Raw genomic sequence first — 27,304 nt, 5'->3', positions numbered from 1 at the left:
TCTCTACTTAGATTTGTATTCTTACCTTTCATACTTGACCTGTTCGGTTGCCGGCTTGCCCACCAACCTTGCTCACGGAGTTGGTTGACAACCAGACTTAATCTGCTTGGTTGTCTGCATACCTACCAACCTCGCTAGCTGAGCTGGTTCACTACCAAGTCCATTCACTTCACCCTTACACATCCTGGCCAACTTCCCTCCTCGCTTGCCATCTGATCCGCCCTGGTACACTTCTCTGCTGCCCACCGCACCTGTTGTTGCTGACGAGGGAGGGAAGAGGCCGTAACCTGGATGAGGCATTAAGATCATCCCGTGCCATGAGGCCAGAGGAAACACCGTCAGTTATGTGTGCACCCCCTCCCGGCGTGCTGCCTGTGGTCAGTCAGTCACACAGACGGGTGCTGAGGGTGTGGACGTTGGTGCTGGCGCTGTCCCAGCGAGCAAGCCAGCCAGTGAACGGCACTGGTGCTGGTCGTCGTGGTCATAGGTTGTCAGGACAGGAAGTAAACACACACACACACACACACACACACACACACACACACACACACACACACACACACACACACACACATATATATATATATATATATATATATGTCTACCTGATCATTCCTATTTTGCCTACTATTGTATCCAACTAACTACTTGTCTATTTATCAAAATCTTTTTCACACCATCTTTCCACCTCTAATTTGGTCTTCTACCACTTCTCGTTCCCTCCACCTCTGACATATATATCCTCTTTGTAAATCTTTCCTCACTCATTCTCCATGTGACCAAAGCACTTCAATACACCCTCTTCTGCTCTCGCAACCACACTCTATTTTTATTATCACACATCTTTCTTACCCTTTTATTACTTACTCGATCAAACCACCTCACACCACATATTGTCCTCAAACATCTCATTCCCAATACATCCACCCTCCTCCGCACAACCCTATCTACAGCCCACGCCTCGCAACATATAGCATTGTTTGAACCACTATTTCTTCAAACATACCCATCTTTGCTTTCCGAGATAACGTTCTCGCCTTCCGTACATTCTTCAACGCTCCCAGAACCTTCGCCCCCCTCCCCCATCCTACGACTCGCTTCCGCTTCCATGGTTCCATCCGCTGCCAAATCCTCTACCAGATATCTGAAACAAGGTTAGAGACGGGGCAACACGAGTACAAAACTCTGATCCTGTCACACACATTACACACATACCCACACACCTGATATCAACCATTCAAGTTTTGAAAACAGATTGATGATGTGGACCGTGACAAGTTCTCCGAGTGATATAGGGATGGAACAGCCAGAGGAAATGACATAAGATTAGGGAGGAAACGTTACAAAGAATATGTAGAGATGTACTTTTATAGTATAGCAGTGATGGTTCACTGCAATAAGATGGCTGAGGACACGGTAACTTCAGGCAACATACATAGATTTAGGAGGATGTATGATGGTAGAGAATGCTCAAGAGATGGGGCCCTACGAGTGTAAAACTCCCTCCCAGTACAGATATGTAACTATTAAACACACACACACACACACACACACACACACACACACACACACACACACACACACAAATCGTTTTCAGAGAAGGGAGGTCATGTGCAACGAACCTCGCAGATTTCTCTGAGAGATTAAACTCTTGTGTTATTCGAAAGAGAACGCTGGTTGGAGTTTTATTATGTGAACTGCCAGAAAGCATTAGACACTACTGAAGAGATTATCAAAGTAGAACGGAATGTTGTGATGTAAGTTGTAATTGTATCATAAACTACTTTTTCATTACTGTATGGACGTACAAAGTGTACCGGAACAGCCATGTTGTGAGAGCTATATGGGCATAAGTTAGGCAGCTGCTTGCAGTAGCTTGGTCGACCTAGGACCCAATTCAGCATCCTGGGCCGAGCCCGGGCTGTTAGGATGAAGACACCCCCCCCCCCCCCCCCCCCCCGAGACTTCATGCATTCATCAACTAGACGTTTGTAGTTATGAGTCCTAATATATTGTTTCTTAGTTCAGTTAGATTGACATCTTCGTTGAGTATTTATTATATGAAATTGAATTGATACCATTTTTGCGTTATTTAAGCGAGTGAGATTTACATGAGGGTGGTACTAGCCAGTGTAGCTGTGTGTTGCATGTGTGGTCGTGGTAGAGGGAGGTCAGCACGTGATGTCAGCGTCACTGGTGTAATCAGCTGCGCCCTCGGGACTCGGGCCACCCGTACCGCATCACTGTTGTTGCTACACGTGTGTCGCTCTCCGTCCCTCCTCGATGTCATGTGACCTGGCAGCTTGGGGTCATCATCTGGGCTCTGGGTGATCGAGTATTTTTGCCTTCCGTGTACCTCGCCCTGATTTTTAGGGCTATCCCTCAATCCTGCAGCTCATTATACAATCAGGCATCCCTCATAAGCGCCTGGTTCGCCAGGTTGTTTGAAGCTGCAGGTCTGTTCCGTTTGTGTTGTGCCACTTGGCATTAATTTGATGCTCTGTGAAGAAAACTTTTCACGGCAAGTTTGAAGAAATTCAGGAATGTTGCAAATATTTCCCGGCGGTAGCTGGGGAAGTCGGCATTCTTTACCGACTGCTACTGTTTAGTGGATGTATATTACATATCATTGTATTTCAGCAATGTGTTGTGTTGGTCCTGGTTTAGAAGCGGAACTTTTTTGTTCCACTGTGGCTAAGAGGGAAAGGTGGAGGAAGAGCCACCCCAGATATGGCAGCAAAAATTAGAGCGAGTAAAACTCCTGTAGATATGGAATAGTTGATCACAATCACAAGAGAAATGATTTCGAGACTCGACTCTCGCAGGTTTTTGGGTTGTAGATCTTGACATGTTCATTTTTTTGGGATATTCAGTATTGAGAATATGGTTATGCCCGACATGTTTGTTATTGCAAGGTTGAATTGTGGTGTTTTGAAAACTGACAGCGGGAGACGAGTGAGATTTGCCAAGCGATATAGAGGAAAATTGGGTTTTTGCAATGTTGAATTTAATAACTTAGTGATTCCACGCTGCATAGGTATGAATGCAGATAGGAGAGAAAGAACGAGCATTAGAGTGAGGAGGGAAAGGAAGATAAGTTGAACGTCGGCGTAGAAGGATCAAAGATTGAAGGAAGAAGATCAAGTGTACAGGTGTGCTGAACAGCATGATTCACGATATCTTCCTTACATGTTACTGATGGACTCTTGCATGCCACTGGTGGTGAGGCCAGTGCGGCTTAATGCTGACCATAGCGCCGTCAACAACGTCATTCGCTACCAAGAAGAAAACCCGTGCAAGCGGTCCGTATGTCGGTGCGTCAACATCAAGGCTTCAATGAGTGTTGGTTTAGGCTGAGGGCAGATATGAAGAGGGCCACACCATGGAGAAGTGGCTGGACTCATCACGTCACCTTCGACATGTTTGTTATGTTCACATTCTTGAATTTACATATTTTGTGAAGGCTTGTATGTAGAGTTTTCCTTCTTGTATATTGACTAAGTTAATATAGTGGTGGATACTGACGGTGGGTTGTGAAGACGCCTTCCTGGACGACCGCCTCCCTCACCCAACTTGCATCTCTAAGCCTTTGATATGGTCAGCGGGTGGTTACCCATCTCTCATCTGGTCAGCGGTTACCCATCTTTCATTCACCTTGTTTCCACTCAGTGTACTGGCATCACCTTGACGAGTAGATCCGTTGTTGCGAGCGTATTGGATCCAAGCTTTATGGATCATATCTGTTTCACCGATCATATATATCATTGAATGTAGTAGGGTACAGGGCCTGACGTGCGGGATTTGCTAGGAGGAAAGAAAAATAAAAAGTGTTTCGCTGGACGTATATGGAAAGCCTCCTCACCCACTACTTACTTGTTCGCCGGAGTTATGACCTTTCCGCCAGATAACTTTGGTGTTTGTTTCTTCCATGATGAGCATCCCTTCCAGATACGCTGCTCACGTTGAAGTAAACCTGCGCCTTCGGCAGGATTATCTCATTACCATATATAAATATATGTACATCCTGCCTCAAAAGTTCCTTACATACCAGTGAGGCTCCTGAAGGTATCAGAGAAACTCAGGTATCCTTAAAACTGAGTACGTGTATTCATATGGTATGTAGTCGGTTTGATTATGGGAATGTATTTACTTTTTCAAAATATATATATATATATATATATATATATATATATATATATATATATATATATATATATATATATATTCCTATGAGTCCACGGGGAAAATGAAACACGAAAAAGTTCCCAAGTGCACTTTCGTGTAATAATCACATCATCAGGGGAGACATAAGAGAGGAATATAACAGTCAGTTGATATACATCGAAGAGACGAAGCTAGGACGCCATTTGGTAAACATGTGATTGTCCAAAACGTGTTTAAATTAATTGAATTATGGAGAGGTTAATGAAAGGGGAAAAGTAATTTCGAATTTCAGAGAAGTGAAAAACCTGTGTTTCAAAATGTGCCGGATCATAGGCATTTGGAAAGCCACGGGAGGGTACAAAGTTCCAAAGCTGCGAGATGTAGGGAAAGTTATTAAAACGGCCCACCTTTGAGTTGCCAACGGCCACACAGTAATCATACGATGCAGCAGCTTACCGAATGTTGCATGGTTTAGCTGGTGGTGGGGGCACACAAGCAGCCAGCTCTCGGGAATAAAAACCAAAGTAATACCTATAGAAGAGGGAAAGTGAATCAATATTGCGGTGTAGGGCAAGGGGGTCAAGTTTCGAAGTTGGCCTGGGAAAGATTATAAAATCGCACCGCTTCCGACTCGACCCTGTCAAGTAAGGATGCAAAGCTAGGACCACCCCAGATGTGAGAGCTGCACCTCAAACAAGGATGGATGAGTTCTTCGTATAAACAGACCAACTGTTCGGAAGAAAAATTTCGACAATATCCGTAGTGAGGTTTCTAAGATAGATTGCATGGTACAGTAATACCAAGTACGTTCATTGAGTCATGGGGTGGAATTATAAAACCATCGAAGGAGAAAGGAAAGCTCTAAGGAATTTTCAATTAAGAAATGGGCTGAAACTGAGTCTTGCAGGCATTAAACTTAACCCAGATTTCGTCTACCACACTGAAATATCCTGTCTGTCTGAGCTTCATGAGAATGTTGTGTTGAAATGAGATGCAGAAAGAAGGGTGTGGATGAATGCAGTGTTGAGTCGTCAGCGTATGAGTGTATTTGGTTATTTGCGTAAAAAATGAGATCGTTGATAAAAAAAAAAAGAAGAAAAAGTGTAGACGACAGGCTAGAACTTTGAGGGACACTACGGGTGAACATCAACAACCACGGAGATAGAGCGGCCAGAGAGGAAGCTAGATATGAGGGAGGAGGAAAAAAAAAGAGGGGATGGGGCTCAGAGATGAGACTCGATGCCACACTCTGTTGAATCCTTCGGATATATCAAGGGCAACTATGTAGTACTTCCAGAAATCTTTCAGGGATGATGACCTGACATTAGTAAGATACGAAAGAATATAACCAATGGATCTCGCTTTACGGATGCCATGCTGGTGATCAGAGAGAAGAGTTTAAGAAGCAAGATATCTGAGGATATGGGAGTCCAGGAGGCTTTGGAAATGGTAGATGTCAGAGCAACAGGACGATAGTTAGAGGGGGTTAGAACGGTCACCGTTCGTAGGGATGGGATATATCAACGCATACTTCCAAGAAGGGTAAGTCTGATTTTTTACACAGAGACGGAAAAGACGAGCAAAAACAGGTGCAAGTACAGAGGCACTTTTTCAGTACAAGGAGATAGATGCCATCAGGAACATAAGCCTCTTTTGTGTCCAGAGAAAGAAGCGCTTTTTGGACAGTTCGGAAAGAGATTGCGGAAAGGGGGATAGGATTAGTAAGAGGAGCATCAGAGGGTGTAGGAATGTCAGTCATCCACGGTGGAGTTAGAGGAGAAACGGAAGAGACAGCTATAGTACCGTCAGAAGGGAAAAGTAAAGGAACGGTAGAGCAACGACATAAGCTTCAAGCGATAGCCTGAGCTAAAGACTAGAAAGATCTGCCACTGGATGACGAGGAGAGGCTATCGCAATACCTTTGAATAGAGGAACGCTATGCCTCACGGTTAACGTGCTTGCTGTGATTACGGGCAGTGATAAATGATGAATGGGTATTGGAGGAAGGAGAGGTTTTCCACGCCCGATGTGACTGATCCCTTGCGTGAATGGCCTCAGAACAGTAACGGTTGGAACATGGATTGGTTGAAGTAGTAGTCCTGGAGGAAGAGGGGATGAATGCTTCCATTCCCGCTATGCTATGCTTTTGGCGGAGTTAGAAGTATCACCAATATATAAGAGACAGTTGTTTACCTTGGGAAGGTCAGAAAAGAATATTCTCAAGTTATTCCAGTCAGCTTTGTTGAGGTGCCAATATTTACGTTTAGATGGGGCTGCTGGAGGGGGAGGTGCCGCTAAAACAGATACGTTTATTAGTGTACTTTGATGAACCAGTGAATAGTGTACGCAGAGTATGAAATATTACCAAATGACATTTCCATGACTATACTTCCTTCAACTTTTTCGTGCCTATAGAGGAAGGGTTCAAAATATGTAAATATACGGTCATTTGTCTAACATGGCTGTCATCTTACAAGAAGGACATGCCTTCCCTTCCCTTGTGTTGTGAGGCGACGCCCCTCGGAAATGAATACATGGATTTCGTAATTCCTTGGAGGATAAGTGGGGAATACTTTAGCCTTGTCGTAATGTTTTTGTTCTGTTTTTGATAAATTCCGAAATGCTGATATTCATGTTTAGGTTAAACCATTAGATTTAGGGCAAAATTCAGCAGATACTTGCTTGCTACCTCGTATTCTTTTCATACTAGATCTGTAGTAAAAGATATTAGAGGTGAACTTTGCCAAATAACACCATGAAAGCGGAAAATGTATATAAATAACCAATAGATGACATACCTTAGTCACTGAAGAAATTTCTGCAGAATGTCATGAAATTACCGTTTTCTGTGTGTAGCTTCTTGGGCCGTGTGGTGATGGCAGACTCAAGCATTGTCTTTGAACGGGGTCGATGGGTACGTTACTCCTGTGTTACCTGGTGTAGTCACGAAAGGCCTTCCATCTCTCCAGCCATTTTAATGTCGAAGCTGCTAATTTGGGTCGTTGGTTGACTAAGCTGTCGGAATGTGTGGCCCCCCCAGCTCCCCGTAGCCTCCACAGTCTGGCTGATCTGCTGTACTTTGTAAATATTTATACACAGCCCTAGGTTTTCCTCAGTACATTCCTTGTGTTTCTGACGACAGTAGGCAGTGAGTGCCCCAGGTTTTCAAGGATTTTTTTCTCTGTGTCTACATCAACTTCTGAGTTTAGTAATAATTTGGATGTCTTTCATGCCAGTTGTACCATGAGGAAAATATTTTGGAATGTAGGTTGAAGAGCGTTTTCTTTCGTCTTTTCATATTTTTTTCCTATCTCATTCATCCTCCTACCCTTCTCTCGGTCTCGTATGATTTTATGGTTGTCTGGTCTGTGTTTATCAGGTTCTCTATCCTCTCCTGGTTGAATTATGGCATTTTAGGTCTACAGTTCATTTTCGCCTCCTGCGTAGGGAGCGTGATACTCGCTCTGCTCTCGACCTTCTGCACTTTCTTCCCGTCTGTATGTGTGTGTGTCGCATGGTAGGGGTGCTGCTTTTGTTATCATGCGTGTAACACACACCTCCGGTGTTTCGGTGCTCAGTACGATTGCCATTGTGTCGTAAACGTCTCGCCCTTTACCCCCTTCCCTTGTTATCCGATTAACCTGAGATTTTTATAATTACCTGAGTGTTGGCGAGTGTTTTGAGTCTGCTTTAGTATCCATACTTCGGTTAAGCTCAAATGGTCTGTGAGTAGAGTATTGTGTGCTAGAGATGGTTACCTCAGAAATTAGACGCACTTTATTTGTGGCAATTAAATCTAGTCCGTTGATTTTTCCTTTGGTTTTCTTATTCACTTTCTGAGGGAGAACTTGTTACACGTTCTAGGTAGGTCACTGTTCATCCAAGCTCATTCCAGTGGGATTTTTCCAGCTACAGTGTTGTCCCCTACATATTTCCGTCGTAGGTGAGGTAGGTTAAAGTCTCCTAGGGAGATCATGTTTGGGTCTGGGTTTCCAAGGAGATCAAAGCAGGTTTCTCTATTTCGTATGCAAACTTCTTTTGGCGTTGCATCTGGTGGGTTATAGCTAAGTGCAGTGAACAGGTTTAGGGTATTGAACCCTAACAACAAGCATTTCTGTTACATCAGTTGAGGAAGTCAGTCTTTTAATGGAAATCTTTGACACTCCAGCTCCCTGACATGTTCTACCAGTCACCTCACACCCATACAGGTTGTGAGGTAGAGTTCAGACATCACTCCTCATATGATCTTAAAAGTGCGTTCCTGCAAATACTGCATTTGAATCGATCAGCAAGATGCTTATAAAGGGGTTCATGTGTACAACTCCATGTACGTTGTCATATATGAAGAATTGTACATGTCATGTTTGATTTTTTTTTTGAAGGGTTTATATGCGTTGGTCTGTTGATCTTGGCAGAGTGAGGTTTCATCTTCTTTGTCATGTTGCAGGAAGAAGCCAGCGTCACTTCTTCCTCCGGCAGATTTACCCAGAGTTATCGTTGGATCCTGTGTCCGAGTCTGAAGACTTTGACTGACCGCTCTCTCTGTCTACTGTAATGTTGTGTATTATGATTGTGTCGTCCCTGCCAAGTGAGGTTTGCAGCACTGGTTCATTCTCTCCTGTAGCGATAAATTGTAAATTTCTGATGCTAGTACACACACACACACACACACACACACACACACACACACACACACACACACACACACACACAAACGGGCCTCTGCGATGTAATTGTTAGCATTACTGACCATGAGTCAGCGGCAGCACTGGTCTGCATGGGTTCAAATTCTGGGCGCGACATATGGCTCACTGGCAATCCCAGCTGTTCGTCCTCGCCTCGGGGCTGGTCGATGAATGGATACTTAGTTTAGGCTGGTTTGTGTGTAGGCACATACGAGTAAAGACAAATAAAGATATGCAAGATTAAAAGACTATGCAACATGAGTGGAAAATATGTGTGTAAGACACACATAGTAATCACATATGGGTTCACGATCCGTGTTAGTGATGACATATAAGGCTGGGCAGAGACCAGAGACGGGTATGATGCGATAAAATGTTCACATTTACATTGGAATGTTGCGGGATGTTTGTTCCACCGTCCGATCTGAGTGAGTAGTGGGAGGCAAGGTGAACATTGTAAGTTTGTTGCACTGATGTTTAACACCACCTCTTTACGTCTCTGGTGCTTCAAAGAGGGGAAACGTTTTGATTAGACTGACTCTTAGTACGACAGTTACGACATTGACGTAATATGGCTTGGCATTTGAAATAGTCCATAAGGGTCTAGTTGGAAGCCACATCATGATCATCGTACCCGAGGGTCGTGTTGAAGGGGTTATGATTTGTCTGGTATTTTGTCAGGTGGAGGAAAGAGCTGTATCACATCACTGTTATCTGTTGTGTGGACAGTAATTGACAGTGAAAGGTAAGAAAGGTGTCACTGTGGGAGGATGAAGAAAAGTGAACGTTTTTATGTCGAAAATTTCTGTCACGGAAGAAAGTCTTCATCGAGTCTTGATCTTAATTGAATCATGAAAAACGGGGCTAAAGAGATAAAGATTAAACAGAGAAGAGGAAAATGGTGCAAGTGGGGTGGAAGAAGTGGGAATCCTGCCTTCTAAGAAGCGAGAGGTTGTAGTTGTTAGTAAGATGGTATAGTTCCAAAGCTTGGCGGTGTAAGGAAAGAGATGGACATCACAACGGCCCACCCAATGTTGCCAGTGACCACAGAGTAAGTAGGTTGCCGAGTATTACGTAGTCTTACTAATGGCACTCATTTCTCGGGAGCAGAAACCGTGGTAACATTTATACAGGAGGGACTAAAGTGCCAACGCTTTGGCGTAGGGAAAGGGAGTCAGATTTTGAGGTCAGATGAGAGGAGATTGCATGTCGGTGGTTCTTAACCCAGTATTATCCACTATGTAGACGACCCTCTGCAGCTGTGAGACCGGTGATAATTGATGCGCGTACAAATTAGTCCTTTGTATACTTGGAGCAACTGTTTAGCTGAGAATTTCACCATCTGATCTGGGTTCCCAGTTTATGATTTTTTTCTTTGAGGCAGCATAGTAATTTATATAGTATTTGGTTTTCAAGGTAGATTATATGATACTATCTTACCACATTTATATTGTGTCGAATGTTAGACATATATATAAGAGCCAATGAAGGTGGCGAGGAGTTTTAGAAAGGGTAAAAGGAAGAAACTGGGTTGATAGTACTTCGATTTTGTCTGTCTCTCCTCACTAGAAAATCCTGTACAATTCTTAGTCCTCTGGGGTAGTTGTGGCCAGCCGAAAGTAGAGCTTGAAAGAAAGTAGGAATTTTTGGAAGAATTGTAGGAATTCAGTGTTTAGCCTTCACTGTTTATGTATATCTGTTTTTCTTGTTGAAAAAGAGAAAAGATAATTCAGGGAGAACGGGAGAAGAGAGAACAGAAGCGGAAGGGACGCTTTCAAGTAGAGAGAGAGAGAGAGAGAGAGAGAGAGAGAGAGAGAGAGAGAGAGAGAGAGAGAGAGAGAGGTTGGCTGTATGGTGGTGCCATCGTGAGTGAGAGGCAGAGGGAAAGATGAAGTCTCGGCCCGGGAGAAAGGTGTGGGAAAACTAAGGGATCTGATGTGTAAATGTTTTGATGTATGAATATTTATCATGGCCGGGATAGCCGGCCCAGCAGCCAGGTGAGTTGCCTTATGTGGCCGCCCCTGATGAATATGGTAATTGGCAGGTGTTCTCCAGCCGCAGACTCACCTGTGTGGTTGTAGGTCCTCCTCCTCGCCAGTCTTGTCTTCATCTGTGGTGTCCTTACTTAACCTGGTGACGTTCGTCATCATCTGCGATGTCCTAACCTGAGCAGATCGGTTGTCCTCTCTTGTCATGTCTTCACCTGAGCTGGTGAGTTGTCCTCACCCGTGAGGACCTCAGACGAGGTGATAGCCTCATGTCCTCACCAGAGTTGATAATTCTTCTCTCTTGTGGTGGTTATTCATCATTCAAGTCGGAGGATGTTCTTCTCTGTGTTATGCTCGTGAGAGGTAATCAGGTGTTTGCTGGTGGTGGTCCAGCTACAGATGACGGGTTGTCGCTGGCTCTCATATCCTCACTTTGAACTGATGGGTCCTCGTCGTCTGTAGTGTTCCTAACCTCAACTTTATGGTGTTTCTTACCCGATGGATGGAAGGTCTTCCTAGCCTTTGTGTTCTTCGTCTAAGGAATTAGGTCAACCAATAGTTTAGTTGGTGAGCTTTGCACACCTGAGCTGGTTTCTCCATACCTGGGTTATCGTAATTTAGTTACTAGGTCTTTCTCACCAAAACTGGTTGGGTATTGTCACCTCTGTTACCTTCACCTTAACCAGTGGCTCGTCTTGACTACTGTTAGGCTGACCTGTAGTTCTCCTTCGCCGGGGTAGAGGTGTGTCCTAACAGGTGTTGCTGACACCTGAGTTAAGCTGTCGTTTTAGCTTGTAAGGATCGTTCTGGCCTGCGTTTTCCTTACCCGTACTGATGGGTTGGCTCTCACCTGTCGTCGTACGCTGATCCTTCTCTCCTGTCCTGCTGGGGTGGGGAGGAATGCAACCTCTCTTGTTATGGTCTGGATCCTGTTCTTATCTCTTCAAGGCAGCGTCGTGTCCCTTTCTTTTAAAATGCTCACCTGTCAAGGGCTGCGTCAGTCCTTCACATGTCAGGTACTGATCCGTGTCGTGACCTGTGAAGACGTGAATCACCTGTCAAGTTTTTGGTTACCTTATGTGTCTTGGGCTGGTCTACATCCTCACTCGTCTAAGGCTCTGTTTCGTTCTCGCCAGTGGTCAGCATTGTTTATATAACTGGGTATTAAGACTCCAGCAAGCTTAGCAGGCTTGCCATTCCCAGCAGATGAGGAAGGGGAGATGCCCATCGGTCTTTCTTCCTCCTGGCAACAGCTACTTTTACCAGTTACTCCTGTTATACCAGTCGCCCGCTGCATTACGTCTCACTCCTAACTTCAGTAGTGACTACTGCTTTCACCAGTCACCTATATGCCTTTGACATTCATTCTGGTTGTCACCAATCATTGTGACTTTCACGCATCAGTCACCCGTAACCATACATGTTCCTCATGACTTCCTTTATCAGTCACTTTACTCTTGCCAGTCTCTCTCTCTCTCTCTCTCTCTCTCTCTCTCTCTCTCTCTCTCTCTCTCTCTCTCTCTCTCTCTCTCTCTCTCTCTCTCTGGTAACCACTTCTACGTAGACTTCACCAGTCTCGTGTACCTTCATTAGTCACAACGTATTACTCTGCCGGTCAGTCTTGCCTTATGACATGTTACACAATACACCCGTCCATTTAAAAGTCCCCACACAATGACAGATACGCCCGCCTTGTGCCAGTAATGGCACACCCGAGAACGGGCTGTTGTTGACAGGACACGTGAAGGCTTGGACCTGTTGATGCTGTACACACACACACACACACACACACACACACACACACACACACACACACACACACACACACACCTTGCCTTCACCAGTCATCCTTGACTACACCAGTCACTCGAGGCTTCACCAGCCATCGACCACAGAAGAAGGGACCGAGAAAGAACTTGGGTGTGTTCAGTAATTAATGTGGGACAGCGGGAGGGCCTGTCAGTGATCCATCATGGAGGAAGATTTACAATAGTTATCCCTCCAGGCGGCTACTTACCCCGCCTCATTTGTCGGCCTGTCAGAAAACGGAATGTTTCTTGCCACACCCACTAGTCACAGACTGCCTGACTTTTTATATTTTGTGATCACAAAGAAGCACTTGGAATAGTCGTAGGAAAGGTAGAGTCAAGGTACATACAATAGGTGTTTGTTCAGAGCGCTTGATAACTGAAACAGATGAAGTGGACGTCATTTACATGAGCAAGATGTTGACTTTGCTGAAGCCATTACTCAATGTGACCATGATGTCGTAGCTCACAAAATACGTGGAAGGGAAATACCTGATGGTGCGAAGATGGTTGTCTTACGTAGACACGGACACAGAGCACATTTTATCATCTGACTGATGATAATGGAATATGTATGAAGATATTGGAAGCAAAGGACGTTAGGCGATTTCAGACATGTCCATCAAGCTTTCCAGTGGGCCAGTGAAAATAACATGTTCTTCCCCGGAGACGGGCTGCAGCTACATCGTCATGGGGGATGTAAAGAAATATAAGCTGAAGCTGAATACCTGTCATCATAGTAGAGGAAAAATGCGAGAGATTTGAATGTAATTATTTTTAATGATCTTACCTTCAGAAAATACTTTATTGCCACCAATGTCTGGCTATAGAATGTGCCAAGCTGGAGTTTGAGAGTTTTCAAAACGAGTGAAAGCACAGTCGATGACGACACTCCTCAGAGGTTTTGTACTTACCCGGCGTCTGTGTTGTGTGCTGACCTCACCTTTTAAGTGGAACGAAATTACCTGCTGCGAAAGCTTCCAGAGATCATCAGCAAAATCATCTCCGATCCTTGCAGACAGATGAGGATAAGTGGCAACAGTGGAAAGGTGTAAGACCTTTGTATGAGGGAGTTCTCGCTCCCAGACCACATTAAAGAAAAATCATCCCATATTGGCATTACAGGCGTGGAAAACTTTGTGAAATAACATCAATACAATCAGTAGCTGCCATTATTACAACGAAACTGTAAACATACGAAGTCTGGAAGTGCCCCAGAACGCTACCGACTACCCTTGTGGACAACCGTTACCTTACTTTAGAGAGAGAAACTTCAAAAAGTAAACGTAACAGGTATTCAGAAAGTTTACATGACTTCCTTATTGTGGAGAGTTCGTAGAACCACGGGTCGTGGAACTGGACAACTTGGCTGATCAGAGGAACGTTGGAACAGTTTGGTCCAAGACTGAACTGTGGAGAAGAACGACCTTCCAGAACCGACGTAAGGTATTCTGAAGGAGGTAGAAAAGACTCCAGTTTACATCTGAGGGTGAGTCATACCCTGGTTCTTCCACCTTAAGGTGATAGGACCTCGACTTCATAAATGACTCTCAGCATCGTTTTAGACGAAATCATTCATGCCAGACAGATCTGCTCTACTTCTTTAGTGATATAACCAACAAGTATGATGAAAGTACAGCAATTCGTCATACATCCTAGATTTTCTAAAAGCAGTCGACAAAGTTCCACTTCATAGGTAACTAACTAAAGTTGAGTTGGTTGGTATAGATGGGGTTGGACTTCCCTGGTGAGGAACTCAGGTAACTAGACGTAAACAGTGTTGTAATCAACGGTCGAGCCTCATAATGGTTAGACGTAACAGGTTTATCACAAGGATCAGTCTTAGGACCGGTTCTCTTTCTCATATTTATTAATGATATTGATAATGGGCTCCGTTGTAGGATATCGAAATTCGCAAGCGATACTAAGTTGGGAAATGAATCTACAGGAGAAATTGAAGGTCTTCAGCTTCAAACGGACATACAAACTGTGATGTACTATAGGTGGCAAATTAATTTCAGTTGTAATAATCTCCAGTGACTTCAAGATAAGTAAACAGTGCCCAGAAGCAGCTGGAAAGGTGAACTAAATTCGATTATATGTAGTCCAATCGAATTCAAATCCAGAGAAATTATCCTCACTCTTTACAAGTCACTCGTGCGTACCCAAGTTAAATACTGTGTCCAGTTTTGGTCACCCTACGTGAGGAAAGAAACAAACAGAATGGAGAGGATACAGAGACGAGGCTACGTGTGATACCCAGCGTGGGGACCAAACCCCTTGATGAACACACACACACACACACACACACACACACACACACACACACACACACACACACACGTCGTCCAGGAGGGCATTTCCCCCCACCACACGTCAGTAAGAGGTGCCACATCACCACAGCTTAAGGTATCAGGTTCACGAAACACCATATCTCAAGAGTGACGGTTCCCTCATCCTCCCATTTCCAGGTGACAGATCCCACCACATCTCTGAGTGATAACATTCCATTCCTTTAACCCTGGGTGACATGACCCCAGCCCCACACCCCAGGGAGAGAGGCACCTGTTAACACCACGTCCTATGGTGACCTGTCTCAGCCCACGGCCTTTGGTTGATGTAAAGGATCGTTGTCAAGGAACCTTCATTTTTTCACATTACGGAGAGCAGGTGTGTGTGTGTGTGTGTATGTGTGTGTGTGTGTGTGTGTGTGTGTGTGTGTGTGTGTGTGGACGTTCTGTTACAGGGCTGTGCTACTCTACGTTAGAACGTTTGCAACTTCAGATAAGAAAGCTGGCTGACTGATAACCAGATCATCAGTCTTGAACGTCCTTCTCATATTTCACGAGATGAATTTTCCGACTTACTTTCATCCTCGGTAAAATATTCAACCTACCTCATTTTCATGTAATTTGCATGTGATGGTGGGCCCGTGCGCTGCACATGGCGATGCCACTCCCTCGGCCTCTCTCTCTCTCTCTCTCTCTCTCTCTCTCTCTCTCTCTCTCTCTCTCTCTCTCTCTCTCTCTCTCTCTCTCTGGCCACGATATATCACGCTGCCGTGAGTTGCTTATTTCTACCTCATTCTTCATGTTTATCACAGCTTCTTACACCGTTCCCTTTCCTCCAGTTCACTTTCAGAAGAAAAAGTTATGGAATTCAAGGATCGAAATATTCAAGGAAAAATGCACGTGATCATGATATTCGAGTGTTGGAGACAAAAGTTCCTGAAGGGATAAGATCTCACCTGTTGTGTCCTGAGGGATGCATGACGCTAAGGAGGGGAAAGAGGAGACAGAGGGACGCGAGGAGACAACTTTAGGTTGCTGGAATTCTGTTACATGGCCATGCACAGAGCACGTAATGGAGAGGGTAACTACATGGAAGTGCATAGTGGTCCTGATGATACATAATCCCCTCAAAGAGTTTCCGTGAATTGAAGAAGATATCCAGTGGTAACACTGAGGGAACGTTCAGGATAGTGGTTCAAGTAGTAAAACACCCACTTCTTAGAGATGGTTAAGTATTGTTAATGTAGCATTTCAGTTATGAGGAGATTGCCTGGCGGAATTTGGCTTCTCATGAAGACAGAGAATCTGGAAGACAAAAGTTCCTAGTGTGTATACAAGAAATCATCGTATGCCAGCATCACTGAGCACACTAAGGTCAGAGTGACTGATGCACCATCATTATTATTAAGGAATTAGATTCAGTAAGGTGAAATTTTAGCAAACATCGGATATTCTTTGGGCTCTATTGAGTATAACGTTCAGAAAAACGTTTCTGAGCAGTGTTCTCATCAATAAAGCCCCCACAAAATCCAACTCTTACCAAAATTATGTCGAATTAATCGATTGAAAATTTCTCCACTTTTGAGGGAAAGGTCGTGTTTACCTCCCCAAGAACTATAGGTAGCCTGGATTCCAGGGGTTTCACCTTCCCGAACACAACTAGTAGCTTACCTCCTCAGACAATGTGTTCATGGTATTTCTGTATGGTGATTACGGCTTCAAATTAATGGTTTTAATTACTCTGGCAGTTGATAGGCCTAAAGCCCAAATACCCTAACCACCGGCACGCACACATACAGACAGACAGAAACACACACGCCCACACACACACACACACACACACACACACACACACACACACACACACGTGTACAAACGGCCTCATACACACAATTCCACCTTAGAGGAGGAGTTGAGGAGATAAACTCCGTGATGTCAGATATTAGAAGAATCTTCAAGTTCGTGAATAAGGAATCATTCATCAAAGTGTTCACATTATACATTAAGGCCAGAACTGGAATATGCTCTTTAAGTTTGGTTAGCGCACCTGAAGAACAAAGGAGGTCTGGACGAGAGCATCTAAACGGTACGAGAATTAAGAGAGCTGTGTTGTAGGGAAAGAGAAGGGACTTAGTTTTACCCTTCTTGGAAGAGAGAAGAGTGATGAGTGGCGTAATCACAACCTTTAAGTAACATAGTAAATAGTTAGTTCTTCGGAAGATGTAGGGATAGGACACCCAAAGGACATAACATGAAACTTGTTTAGAAGTATATGAAGAAGTATTTCTGTTGTATGAGATTGGTGGATGAATGGATTGAATGAATGTGATCATGGTTGATGCAGAAGTTTAAGAAGTTGTCTTAGAAAATGTTCTAAAGATGGGGCCTCATGAATGAAAAACTTTCCCTTATATTACATATAGGTTATTACAGTGAAGTCCATGTTATACTTTTGGATTACTAGTAGAACGTTGCTTCTCTCATTACTGCATCAAGATTTGTTCTGTGCAAATTTTAAGTCAGACAGATGCACATATTTTTGTGCAAACCTTTAGAGTGTCTGTACAGCGTCCACAAAAGAACCTTGTCTGCTTCCCCCTTCATTTTCAAAGGCAATCTCACACTTAGATTTTACTGCTTCATCATTTTTCCTTTACCCTTGATTACCATGTGCAGACATCTAGGCATGAAACTGGCAAGCTTCTTGACGTATTCCAAGTCCATGTTGTGGATCATAGGGTCTTGGTCTCCTGAATGAGGTGAGACACTAATGATGTGTTGCAGGAGGCAGCCTCCAGATCATGCGTTTTGAGCACCCAGTGCATCTAGAAATCTCGGGTGTACCAACGTTTTATTGTTACCTGTAGGGAATTTGTATTTTCTCCTCCAAAAGATAACAGCCAACCATTTTGAAGCACAGGTAAAAGAAAGAGCCCACATACGAAATTCCCAAAATGAAGTGGCAGCCAGGAAGGGTAAAAAAGAAAAAAAAAATTACGTCAAGATAGCCTCAGGCACCATGAGGAGGATTGCTGATGCTCTTACCGTGAGAAACGCTAGTCTCAGCGACCAGATGTACGATTATTTCCCCCTGATAGCGTCATGTGCTTGTACCCACAATAAACCATAGCAGTGCAATGCCTTTAAAAACATATGGAGGGCGTGCCGGCTTTTTTTTTTTTTCTTTCTTTTTCCGGACACTTTATTGTGTCTGTCTCTCAACTACATTGTTTTTTTTCCCTTTTATCGATTGAGATGTAATGCCTTTGAAAATAGCGCACAGGAGTAGACGAAAGGGTTACCGAAAATGGCCGGGAAATCGTGTATATTCATGGGCGATCAGTCTTGCTGAAGTTCCTCCTGCTGGTGAATAATCCAAGACTGGACTGATGATGTTTATTATTCACAGGGAAGGGTCGCTCCGGGGGGCCGCACGTCGAGGCGGAGGTATGAAGCGGGTTCGCTTCTTGCGTTTGGTTTGGTCGCATGTTTGGTACTTTTTAAGTATAACACATGACGAATCCTTCCTCTGTTTTCTACATGATTACAGGGTGTTGCAGATCTGTTTCTGTGTGTTTCCCTTGCCGTTTTCTAAGCCTTCCTTTAGGTATGGGACAGGAAAGAACCACAAACGTCGGGGTTGCAAACTACTGTAGTGGTCAGGTGAAGGTAAACTCGAGGCTTCAAAGGGATAACAAGAAGCACTCTCACTAAATTACCATATGAGGTCTATGCCAGTGTGCTCCACCACCGGGTGAGTGTGTGTGTGATGTTCAGTTGCATCTGCTCGAACACCCTTCTGGTGTCATGAATCAAGAACACTCCGGTTCATAACTTTACTACGAGTGCACTTGACACTGTAGGTACAGGGAGTGTAATAGTAGACCTCCCAGGTTCATGAAAACCTGCCTCCTGGTGTTATACAGACCCCTCGACTGAGACAGGGTAAGAAAGTCAGCCTTATTTATACCAGGACTATTAAACATTATATACTTTACATTACAGACATATATACTGTTGTGGATGATGATGTGTTCTTCTAATGTTCCCCCGGGAACGTGTTAAAACAAGAGTGCTGTGAATAATGTATTGGTGTGATGGACAGCCATCATTACCTATCAAGAGTTTTTGTTGTTATAAAGACTGTCATGATAGGGTTACTAATGTATTTACATGTTATATGTAAAGAACATACACTGAGCGTAGAATTCTGTTGAGCCGTATTAGATAATATGCTTTAGGCTGCTTCATTGTGACGTGTAATTTAATTACTTATTATTAAGGCGTTTATGTGTGACGGATGTAAATTCTTTTTGTTAGTAATTTACTGAGTGCTGTCAATACGGTACACATTAGCATTGCAGTTGTCCCTCAGTAGGTAAGTTGTGCCATTCAGTTGACATTCATTTTCTTCGATGTTGTGCATAGAAAATGAGAACAACATATTACTGGACTAACTTCATTATGTTGTGAAAGCACTAAATAAATCTGGGATTCACCGAAGTTATTTTTCTTTTTGTGTAAATGTTTTGCCTATTTTCTAATCAGTAATATAGAATATCTTTAGAAAGTAAAAAAGCCTATTCTTTAGTGAGTATCTTCGTAATTATTTTTCCTACATTTGTAGTTATTGTAACTGGAGTTACATGGTAGGACTGGCTTGATTCAACACGTATACTGATGACAGTTCTTCTCCTCCTTCACAGCCGAGCACAGTGGAGGCCCAGCGTCATGTGTTTAAAACGAAAAAAATCAAGAAATCGCGGCCTTGCCACGTGTGCCACCAGCCTATCATCAAGCTGGGCTCTTGCTGCAGAGGTAAGTGCCATGCTCACCCACATCATAACGGGCGATGAGAAATATTGCATTTATAGTAACTAACCTTCCATAGGGGCCGCCCAGCCTTTACTGACGGGGTTAGGTATTGAATGGGTGTGTTGGGATATAGATGGTTCATTTATATATATATATATATATATATATATATATATATATATATATATATATATATATATATATATATATATATATGTGTGTGTGTGTGTGTGTGTGTGTGTATAGTTATTATTATTGTAAGGGATTGGAGATAGAGATTGAATGTGAGTAAGAGTAAGGAAGGGAATATGTTAGATACTGAGGGAAATTTTCTGGGAGAGTAAATGGCTAGATACATGGTTAACAGAGATTTGTGCAGAGGTGACTGTAAATTTAGTGTTCAGTGAGCGAAAGCTGTGTTATACGAAGAACCATATGAGGATCGAGACAGTTGGCTGAGAGCTACAGAACTCAGCTTACGTGGTTAAAGGGTTATATTTCGACACTTTGGGAGAGAAAAAGTCAATTTAGGTGACTTAAAGCTGGCAAAGGGTGACTAGTAGTCTACGTAATCATCACACTGTTGGAGTCAGCATTAGGTAACAAGGCTCTATGAGGATCAGTGTGTAAAGGAGAGGTGTTGTAGCTATCTAAAGACGACATACCTTGAAGTCGCAGTAATGTGTGGTCATTGTGCGACGGAATGAATATGGATGCGGTGTGCAGTCATCCATCCGATGTGCTGGTTGGATGAGTGATACGGAGGATGACCCCAGTACTGCAGGTTGGAGAGACTATTGTGATTGTATGTCCTAGTTTCTGAAGCGGTCACAGAATAACAGTAATCTCAAAAAAAACGAAAATTACATATTGATATATTGACTATTTTTTACGCGTGTGCACATAATGGAAATCTTTATTGTATCAAAAGTTTATTCTGAAGACAAGTTTGGATTAAATTGAATGCGATATAACTTGAGTATATTTATAAACTACGCTAAGTATTGATGCAAGAAAGTATAGACTACAGATATGGACGGTATGATATATATGTTGTTTTGATAGAAAACTATCGTTGCATTTAATTCACATTGTTGGGTAGTCAAGCTGTACGCACTTGCATAAACATAGCCTAACATACTTCACTAGTGTCATGATCATTCGACCTGTTTGATTTTCTTTTACTCAGATACGTGAAAGACAAAAATTTCTTTTGCAATGTAACCCTTCAAAGCTTTACGTAAAAATATGCTTAAATCTACTCGAAAAGAACATGGCTGACTTTAATATGAATCATGTGTAGAATACCGGTTCTGTTTACATGATTTTACCATAAGCTTTATAGATATTTATGTGTAGATACTTGTGTACACGGTGCGGGGCCGTCTTGTGGTCACACCAACATGGCAGGTCATATAAATCTGGACACAGTAGGTGCAGTAGCTCAGTAGAGGAGGATCAGTGCGTTCTACACTAGGGTACGACTCCGCTGCTGTGTCTTTAGGTCTGGTTACAAAGACAGAATTTGAAATCTATGTTGTCGCTGCGTCTGATATTAACGCTGTGACACTTTAAAGTATAAGACGAAGACATCATTGCTGATGAGTTTAACTTTGAATTCTTCTTGATGGAATACAAATAAAATTAAAGACTAGAAAATGAAATGCGTTTGGGATATGGAGCAAATCCACCAAGTGAATGACAAGAACTTAGAGAAAACATTTGATTTTCAGGATTCTATATCATTTAAGTCCTTCATAGATAATACAAACTACATAAGTATAAACAACGATGAAAATTAGTGTGTGTACATTCTTAACAAGGGTGTTGGTAGAGTATAAGCCTCCTTACTTCAGTGTGGATCCAAAACACCATCGTCTTGATTTTAAGAATTTATGGATCATTTACAAGAGGCCAGCCAGCTCTGATGGGGTCTGCCACAGTGGCAAATAATGTCCCTCATAGAAGCCCATTGTGAAGGACAGTCTTTGGTGAAGTGCAGTCTACACTTACAGGCTTTGGATTTACTTTGAAAGCACCAGAAAGTATGGAGCGTGTGAATATAAACCGTATTTTTAGATTCCATTAAGAATGTGGCCTTTGTTGTCTTTTCCTAGCGCTACCTCGCGCGCACGCGGGGGGAGGGGGTTGCTGTTTCATGTGTGGCGGGGTGGCGACGGGAATAGATGAAGGCAACACGTATGATTATGTACATGTGTGTATATGTATATGCCTGTGTATGTATAGGTATGTTTACATTGAAATGTATAGGTATGTGTATGTGCGTGTGTGGCCGTTTATGTATATACATGTGTATGTGGGTGGGTTGTGCAATTTTTTCATGTTTCCTTGCGTTACCTCGCTTACGCGGGAGACAGCGACTAAGTATAATAGATAAATATAGATATATTTTCTCCATATATTCTCGAGGGGTTATTGCTCGCCCTACAGATCATACACAAAGATGGCAGTGGGTAAGGAAGATGTAGATGGATATATTATTCGGTGTTCGCTTAGGCTCCTTATGTACAGAAAGATAAGGATGTTCTGTATTCCCTACCTGTGTGTGTGTGTGTGTGTGTGTGTGTGTGTGTGTGTGTCTGTCTGTCTGTCTGTCTGTGCAGAATACATGTTTATGAAATTGTTCCAGTAACTCCCACACTGTATGTCATGTATTGCTACTATTCATATGTGTTACTCCCAGAAGAGCAATGTGACTACTGTGATATTTATCATTGAATACACATATATGATAATGCCCATATTGCACCAGGATCTAAAGAACAAATTTAACTAACGACAATTCCGGTATTTTCCAGTGTGCAAGTACCTGGTCCACAAGGCCTGCGAACCCAAGGTAAGAAATGATTGCAGTTTGTCCGTCTGTGGTTCATACACTCAGGCTTGTCTTGTACAGTGAGTGTGCCGGTCCTGTAATGTAGCTGCTTGTGGTGGTTGTATTCTCTACCTCGTACTAGCCTACTGCACTGTGGTTGTCACTTCGTGTTAAGTTTTCAAGCCTATGTATATTTATGTGTGTGTATGCGCGATATAGTTTTTCTTTTAAGCATGTCCCCGGTGATTGCTCCTACTTTATGTATAGATTAGTTTTGTTTTCTTATACCGAATTATATATATATATATATATATATATATATATATATATATATATATATATATATATATATATATATATAAATGCAACTTATGCACGAGTATGTCATTATTGCAGTCTTATTGTTAATTCCACTCTAGTGTATGTGGGAAAGTACGATGCTCTTGCACCTTGCGTGCACAGTCTGGAGGCTGTAACTTATACTGTGGTTGTTTCCATGATTAAGGTCCAGGTGAACTTTCGCCATCATTGGCTGGCATATGGCATTACCCATATCTTCCATCACGTACGTTTCATAACTTCAAATGATGGAAGACAACGTTTGCCGTGTTTATGTTGGTGTTCTCTGTATGTCTTCTTCCGGATGTGCAGCTGTGGTTAATTCCTGGGGCCGGGAGGTGTGTGTTTGTGAACCAGGGATGCTAGTCCCAACCTTGTGTCATTGTTAGGTTATCTGTCTTCCTGCTGCTGTTGGTGTCCCGTGGAATACCTGCAACGTCTCGACACTGATAAAGAGTGGCAATACTGCCATAGAAGTTGTACGTCTACTTGTAGGTTCCGTATATATATATATATATATATATATAATGATATCGCCGGACTTGAGCATCAGGGTTGTAGGAAATATATACATATTTAGGGCAGGCAAAGGAGACTTTACTGGGGTACTGAAATGTCTGGAAACATAGATATTTATGAATATGTATTATTAAAAACGCTGATCATTAACGCTGCTTGCCACGGTGTCGCCGGACTATCCTTAGTTACATAGACCTTCAGAGGAAAGAGAGATTCGGGTGAAGTTGTGAGCAATTTTGAAGATGGTCAGGACAAGTTGTTTCAAGTTTTCCCTCGGACATACAGCGCTCCTACACTAGTTATCTGCAACAACACACTCCCAGCAGATTGTTGGATCTTCTTGTGTGTGTATGTGTGTGTGTGTGTGTGTGTGTCTATTGTTTATGAGATCTTCATTTGTCAATTTGCTTATTAATTGCATCCGTTAGTTTGACAATTTGCAGTGTTCGTCCTGTACTATGTGTGATTGATTTTATAATGTCTGATATAAGCATATGTATGTGTGTTGCTGGCTTGTTCTCAAGCATGATATTGTACCATCAGATACCAAGTTCGTCGCCATCCGGTGATACTTGTCTCCTGCAGTTTTGAAGATCATTTGCTATCACCATTCACAAGATATTCATTGTGTTCGAACAGTCTCGCCATGAAATCAAGGTGTCTCAGCTTATGATGATGATGGGCACAAGTGTGGAATGCTGGAGAATCAAACCCCTGGTCCCAGCAGCCGGACCTGGGCTGGCGAAGGTGCCGCCAGCGCTCTTGTCGCCCGGAGGAAACGGGCCATATTGGGCCACACTGATCATGGCCGTCCGCTGTCTGGAAACTGTTGGTTTTCCTCCTCCTCCTCCTCGGTAAAACAGACTACCATGTTGTTGCTGGTTCACTGCTTGTACATTTCGCTCCTCTGTAGAAGTCTTGTCTCTGATTCTTACTTCATGGTTCGTGTAGAAGTCTTGTCTCTGATTCTTACTTCATGGTTCGTGTAGAAGTCTTGTCTCTGATTCTTACTTGACTTGTCTCTGATTCTACTTCATGGTTCCTGTAGAAGTCTTGTCTCTGATTCTTACTTCATGGTTCGTGTAGAAGTCTTGTCTCTGATTCTTACTTCATGGTTCGTGTAGAAGTCTTGTCTCTGATTCTTACTTCATGGTTCGTGTAGAAGTCTTGTCTCTGATTCTTACTTCATGGTTCCTTTATCTGCCTCAGCAGAAAGTATTTCTGTATTCCTTGAACTCGTTTCTTGTTTGGTGTTAATTCTGTCGTCATATGTTAAATGGATCGATTCCTACCACTATTAAAGAAGGGGCTTCTTAACCATGTGTATATCTCCTCCCCTCCCACCTCCCTAGACTTGATCGCCGTTTCCCACGTTAGCGAAGCACTGCCAGAATCAGACGAAGAAAGGCAGCGTCTGCTCGCGTCCATTGTCTAGCTGTCGTGTGCAATGCACCGAGACCAAGCTCCTTATCCACAACCAGTCCCCTTAGACCTTTCCATGGTTTACTCCGGGTGTCTCATGTGTCCTGGTTCAGTCTTTTGACAGCTTGTCTATCCCTCTATCTATCTATCTATCTATCTATCTATCTATCTATCTATATATATATATATATATATATATATATATATATATATATATATATATATATATATATATATATATATCCCTACTATTCACCATTTCCCGCTTCAGCGAGGTAGCGTTAAGAACAGAGGACTGAGCCTTTGAGGGAATATCCTCACTCGGCCCCTTTCTCTGTTGCTTCTTTTGGAAAATTAAAAACGAGAGGGGAGGATATATATATATATATATATATATATATATATATATATATATATATATATATATATATATATTGTGATGTGATCAGACCGGTGCTGCATATTAAACTTAGTCTTATTATGTACTGTGTTGTTCTGCACGTGTCATCCATGTTCAATCAGCGACTGAAGTTTTTTTTCTCCTTTTTCGTGTTGATATTGATGGAGAAGCTGGAAACCTCTGATAACGCATCTCTGATAATGTGGGAATAGTTTTTAGGCTTGGCAGTGCAGTGAGACGATCGGGTGAAGCTACTAGCAATGATAGAGATTTCAACCTTATCTGATTGAGGAGTGATAGGATATTTCGAACCAAGGCTCGATGCATGTCTTAGGAGATTGAACATGGCCTAAGAGTCATTATTGTCATCTGCCGGCGCTTGTAAGGGAGCGAGTTAACCCTACCGTTCCAAGTCTTATCTTAACAGTGAGTACATGTACGTTGTCAGGTATTATCTCAGGCCAGGGGAACACATTTTTAGGGGCGAGTATGCTTGAAGGCAGTATTAACACTGGTCAAAAGCTTGCCTCTTACAATCCTCTCCTGGTATTCCGATGACCAGGTCAGCTGAGTTCGGTGTTAGCCTGTTTGTGTGTGTGTGTGTGTGTGTGTGTGTGTGTGTGTGTGAAATACTTTCGTAACTCAAGAACATGAATGTGAGTAGATCTTACCTGAAACTTCCCACAGTTCCTGTACGACCCTTACTTCCGTCATGATTATTTGTTTCATGCAGGAAGGTGTTGTACCTCGCCTCCACAAGCTGTTCCAGAAGCCTAAGGAGCGCCCATCCTCCACGTCAAGTTGACTTTTTTTTTGTTACACTTAGATTGATTATATTGATTTTGAGGACGCTCATGTCATTATAAAGTGTACATTTCACCAGGCTTGAAGATATCTCTCATCTGTATTTTGTGTACTAAAGACGATTTCTATTTATGTTACGGGGAAAGACTCTTTCCGGTAATGTGTATACACACACACATACCCAAGCTTAAGCCAGATATCCGTTTATCAACCAGCCGTAAGAGGAGGATGAACACAAAGGTTGTCTGTGTGCTGACGGTCGCGTCCTGGATTCGAACTCGGGTGGGCCCGTCTGTGAATCATGGTCAGCGAGGCTAACCACGGAGACCTGTGTGTGTGTGTGTTTGTGAATTTTGTTTTGAGCACATCCATGTTGGTTCATCAGCTCATGGACATATTTTTTGTGTGCTCAGTTGTACAGATGAATGGAAATTCTTCTGGTCTCTCCCCTTCCTCCTCCTCCTCCTCCTCCACAACCCACCTGAGCAAGATGGTGCGTGTCTTGCTGGACTTGTATGAAGATGTCACTACTTGTTGCCCGCTGCGACATGTGGCCGGTGGCCTGCCCTTGTAATCCTCCGCTGTGTGTATCGCCTTGTGCTTGCCGCAAGCAGCGTTCCGCCGGGTCTTGGTAGTGTAAAACATATCTCGGAGGCGAGACCAGGCGGCGTTTCGTAAATGCGATGTCTTCCTGTGCAGAAGTTACTTGAGTTTGCTCTCCCTGTACTGCGGGGGGTAAGGAAGACCTGCTGGCCTAGTGAACTGTTATGAAACCAAAACCTAATCACTTCTTTACATGTTGCAGTCTTGACCTCCGTAACTCTCAGGTCAAAGGTGCAGGTTAAAGCCCCACCAGAGAGGAGCTCATAAAACTCTTTAAACCTCGGGTCTGGGCGTGGAGAGAGTAGAGGGAAACTCGACAACTTATCTCAAAGAGCCGAAGGAATGAAATAGCGTTTTGAATGTTTCTTGATTTACCAAACTACAGTTGATGTAGCCAGAATCACCCGAGTAAGTGAAACGAAGTTAACAAAATTATAGACTCATTGTCCTCAGAACTGTGGTGGTAGAGTTTTCGAGGCCCAAGTCAGAACCAGGCGAAACGAATGAGCCGGAGAGCGTCCGTCTCCACAGCTGGGTGTTCAGCACTTACCTCTGTTTGTTGATTTGTTTACGAGTGTGTTGGTCTACTTGAGAGGGTGGCCAGACGGTAAACAATAGTCTATACTAATA

General features: G+C 43.0%; 1 protein-coding gene across 12 annotated transcripts in view; it reads left to right on the top strand.

Moving 5' to 3' along the window:
* The window catches only part of by (focal adhesion protein tensin), a 1,595,780-nt gene that overhangs the window by 575,575 nt on the left and 992,901 nt on the right, over positions 1 to 27,304 (top strand). For all 12 annotated transcript variants that reach the window (XM_071662733.1, XM_071662731.1, XM_071662715.1 and 9 more), the window contains exons 3-4: positions 19,643 to 19,754; positions 22,571 to 22,608. In XM_071662733.1, the coding sequence (XP_071518834.1) occupies positions 19,643 to 19,754; positions 22,571 to 22,608 (150 nt within the window). The remainder of the gene's footprint in view (positions 1 to 19,642; positions 19,755 to 22,570; positions 22,609 to 27,304) is intronic.

Source organism: Panulirus ornatus, chromosome 6 (genome assembly GCF_036320965.1).
Source record: "Panulirus ornatus isolate Po-2019 chromosome 6, ASM3632096v1, whole genome shotgun sequence".
In the NCBI taxonomy this organism is placed as follows: domain Eukaryota; kingdom Metazoa; phylum Arthropoda; class Malacostraca; order Decapoda; family Palinuridae; genus Panulirus; species Panulirus ornatus.
Note: the sequence above shows the minus strand (reverse complement) of the source record. Positions and strands in the feature narration are given on the sequence as shown.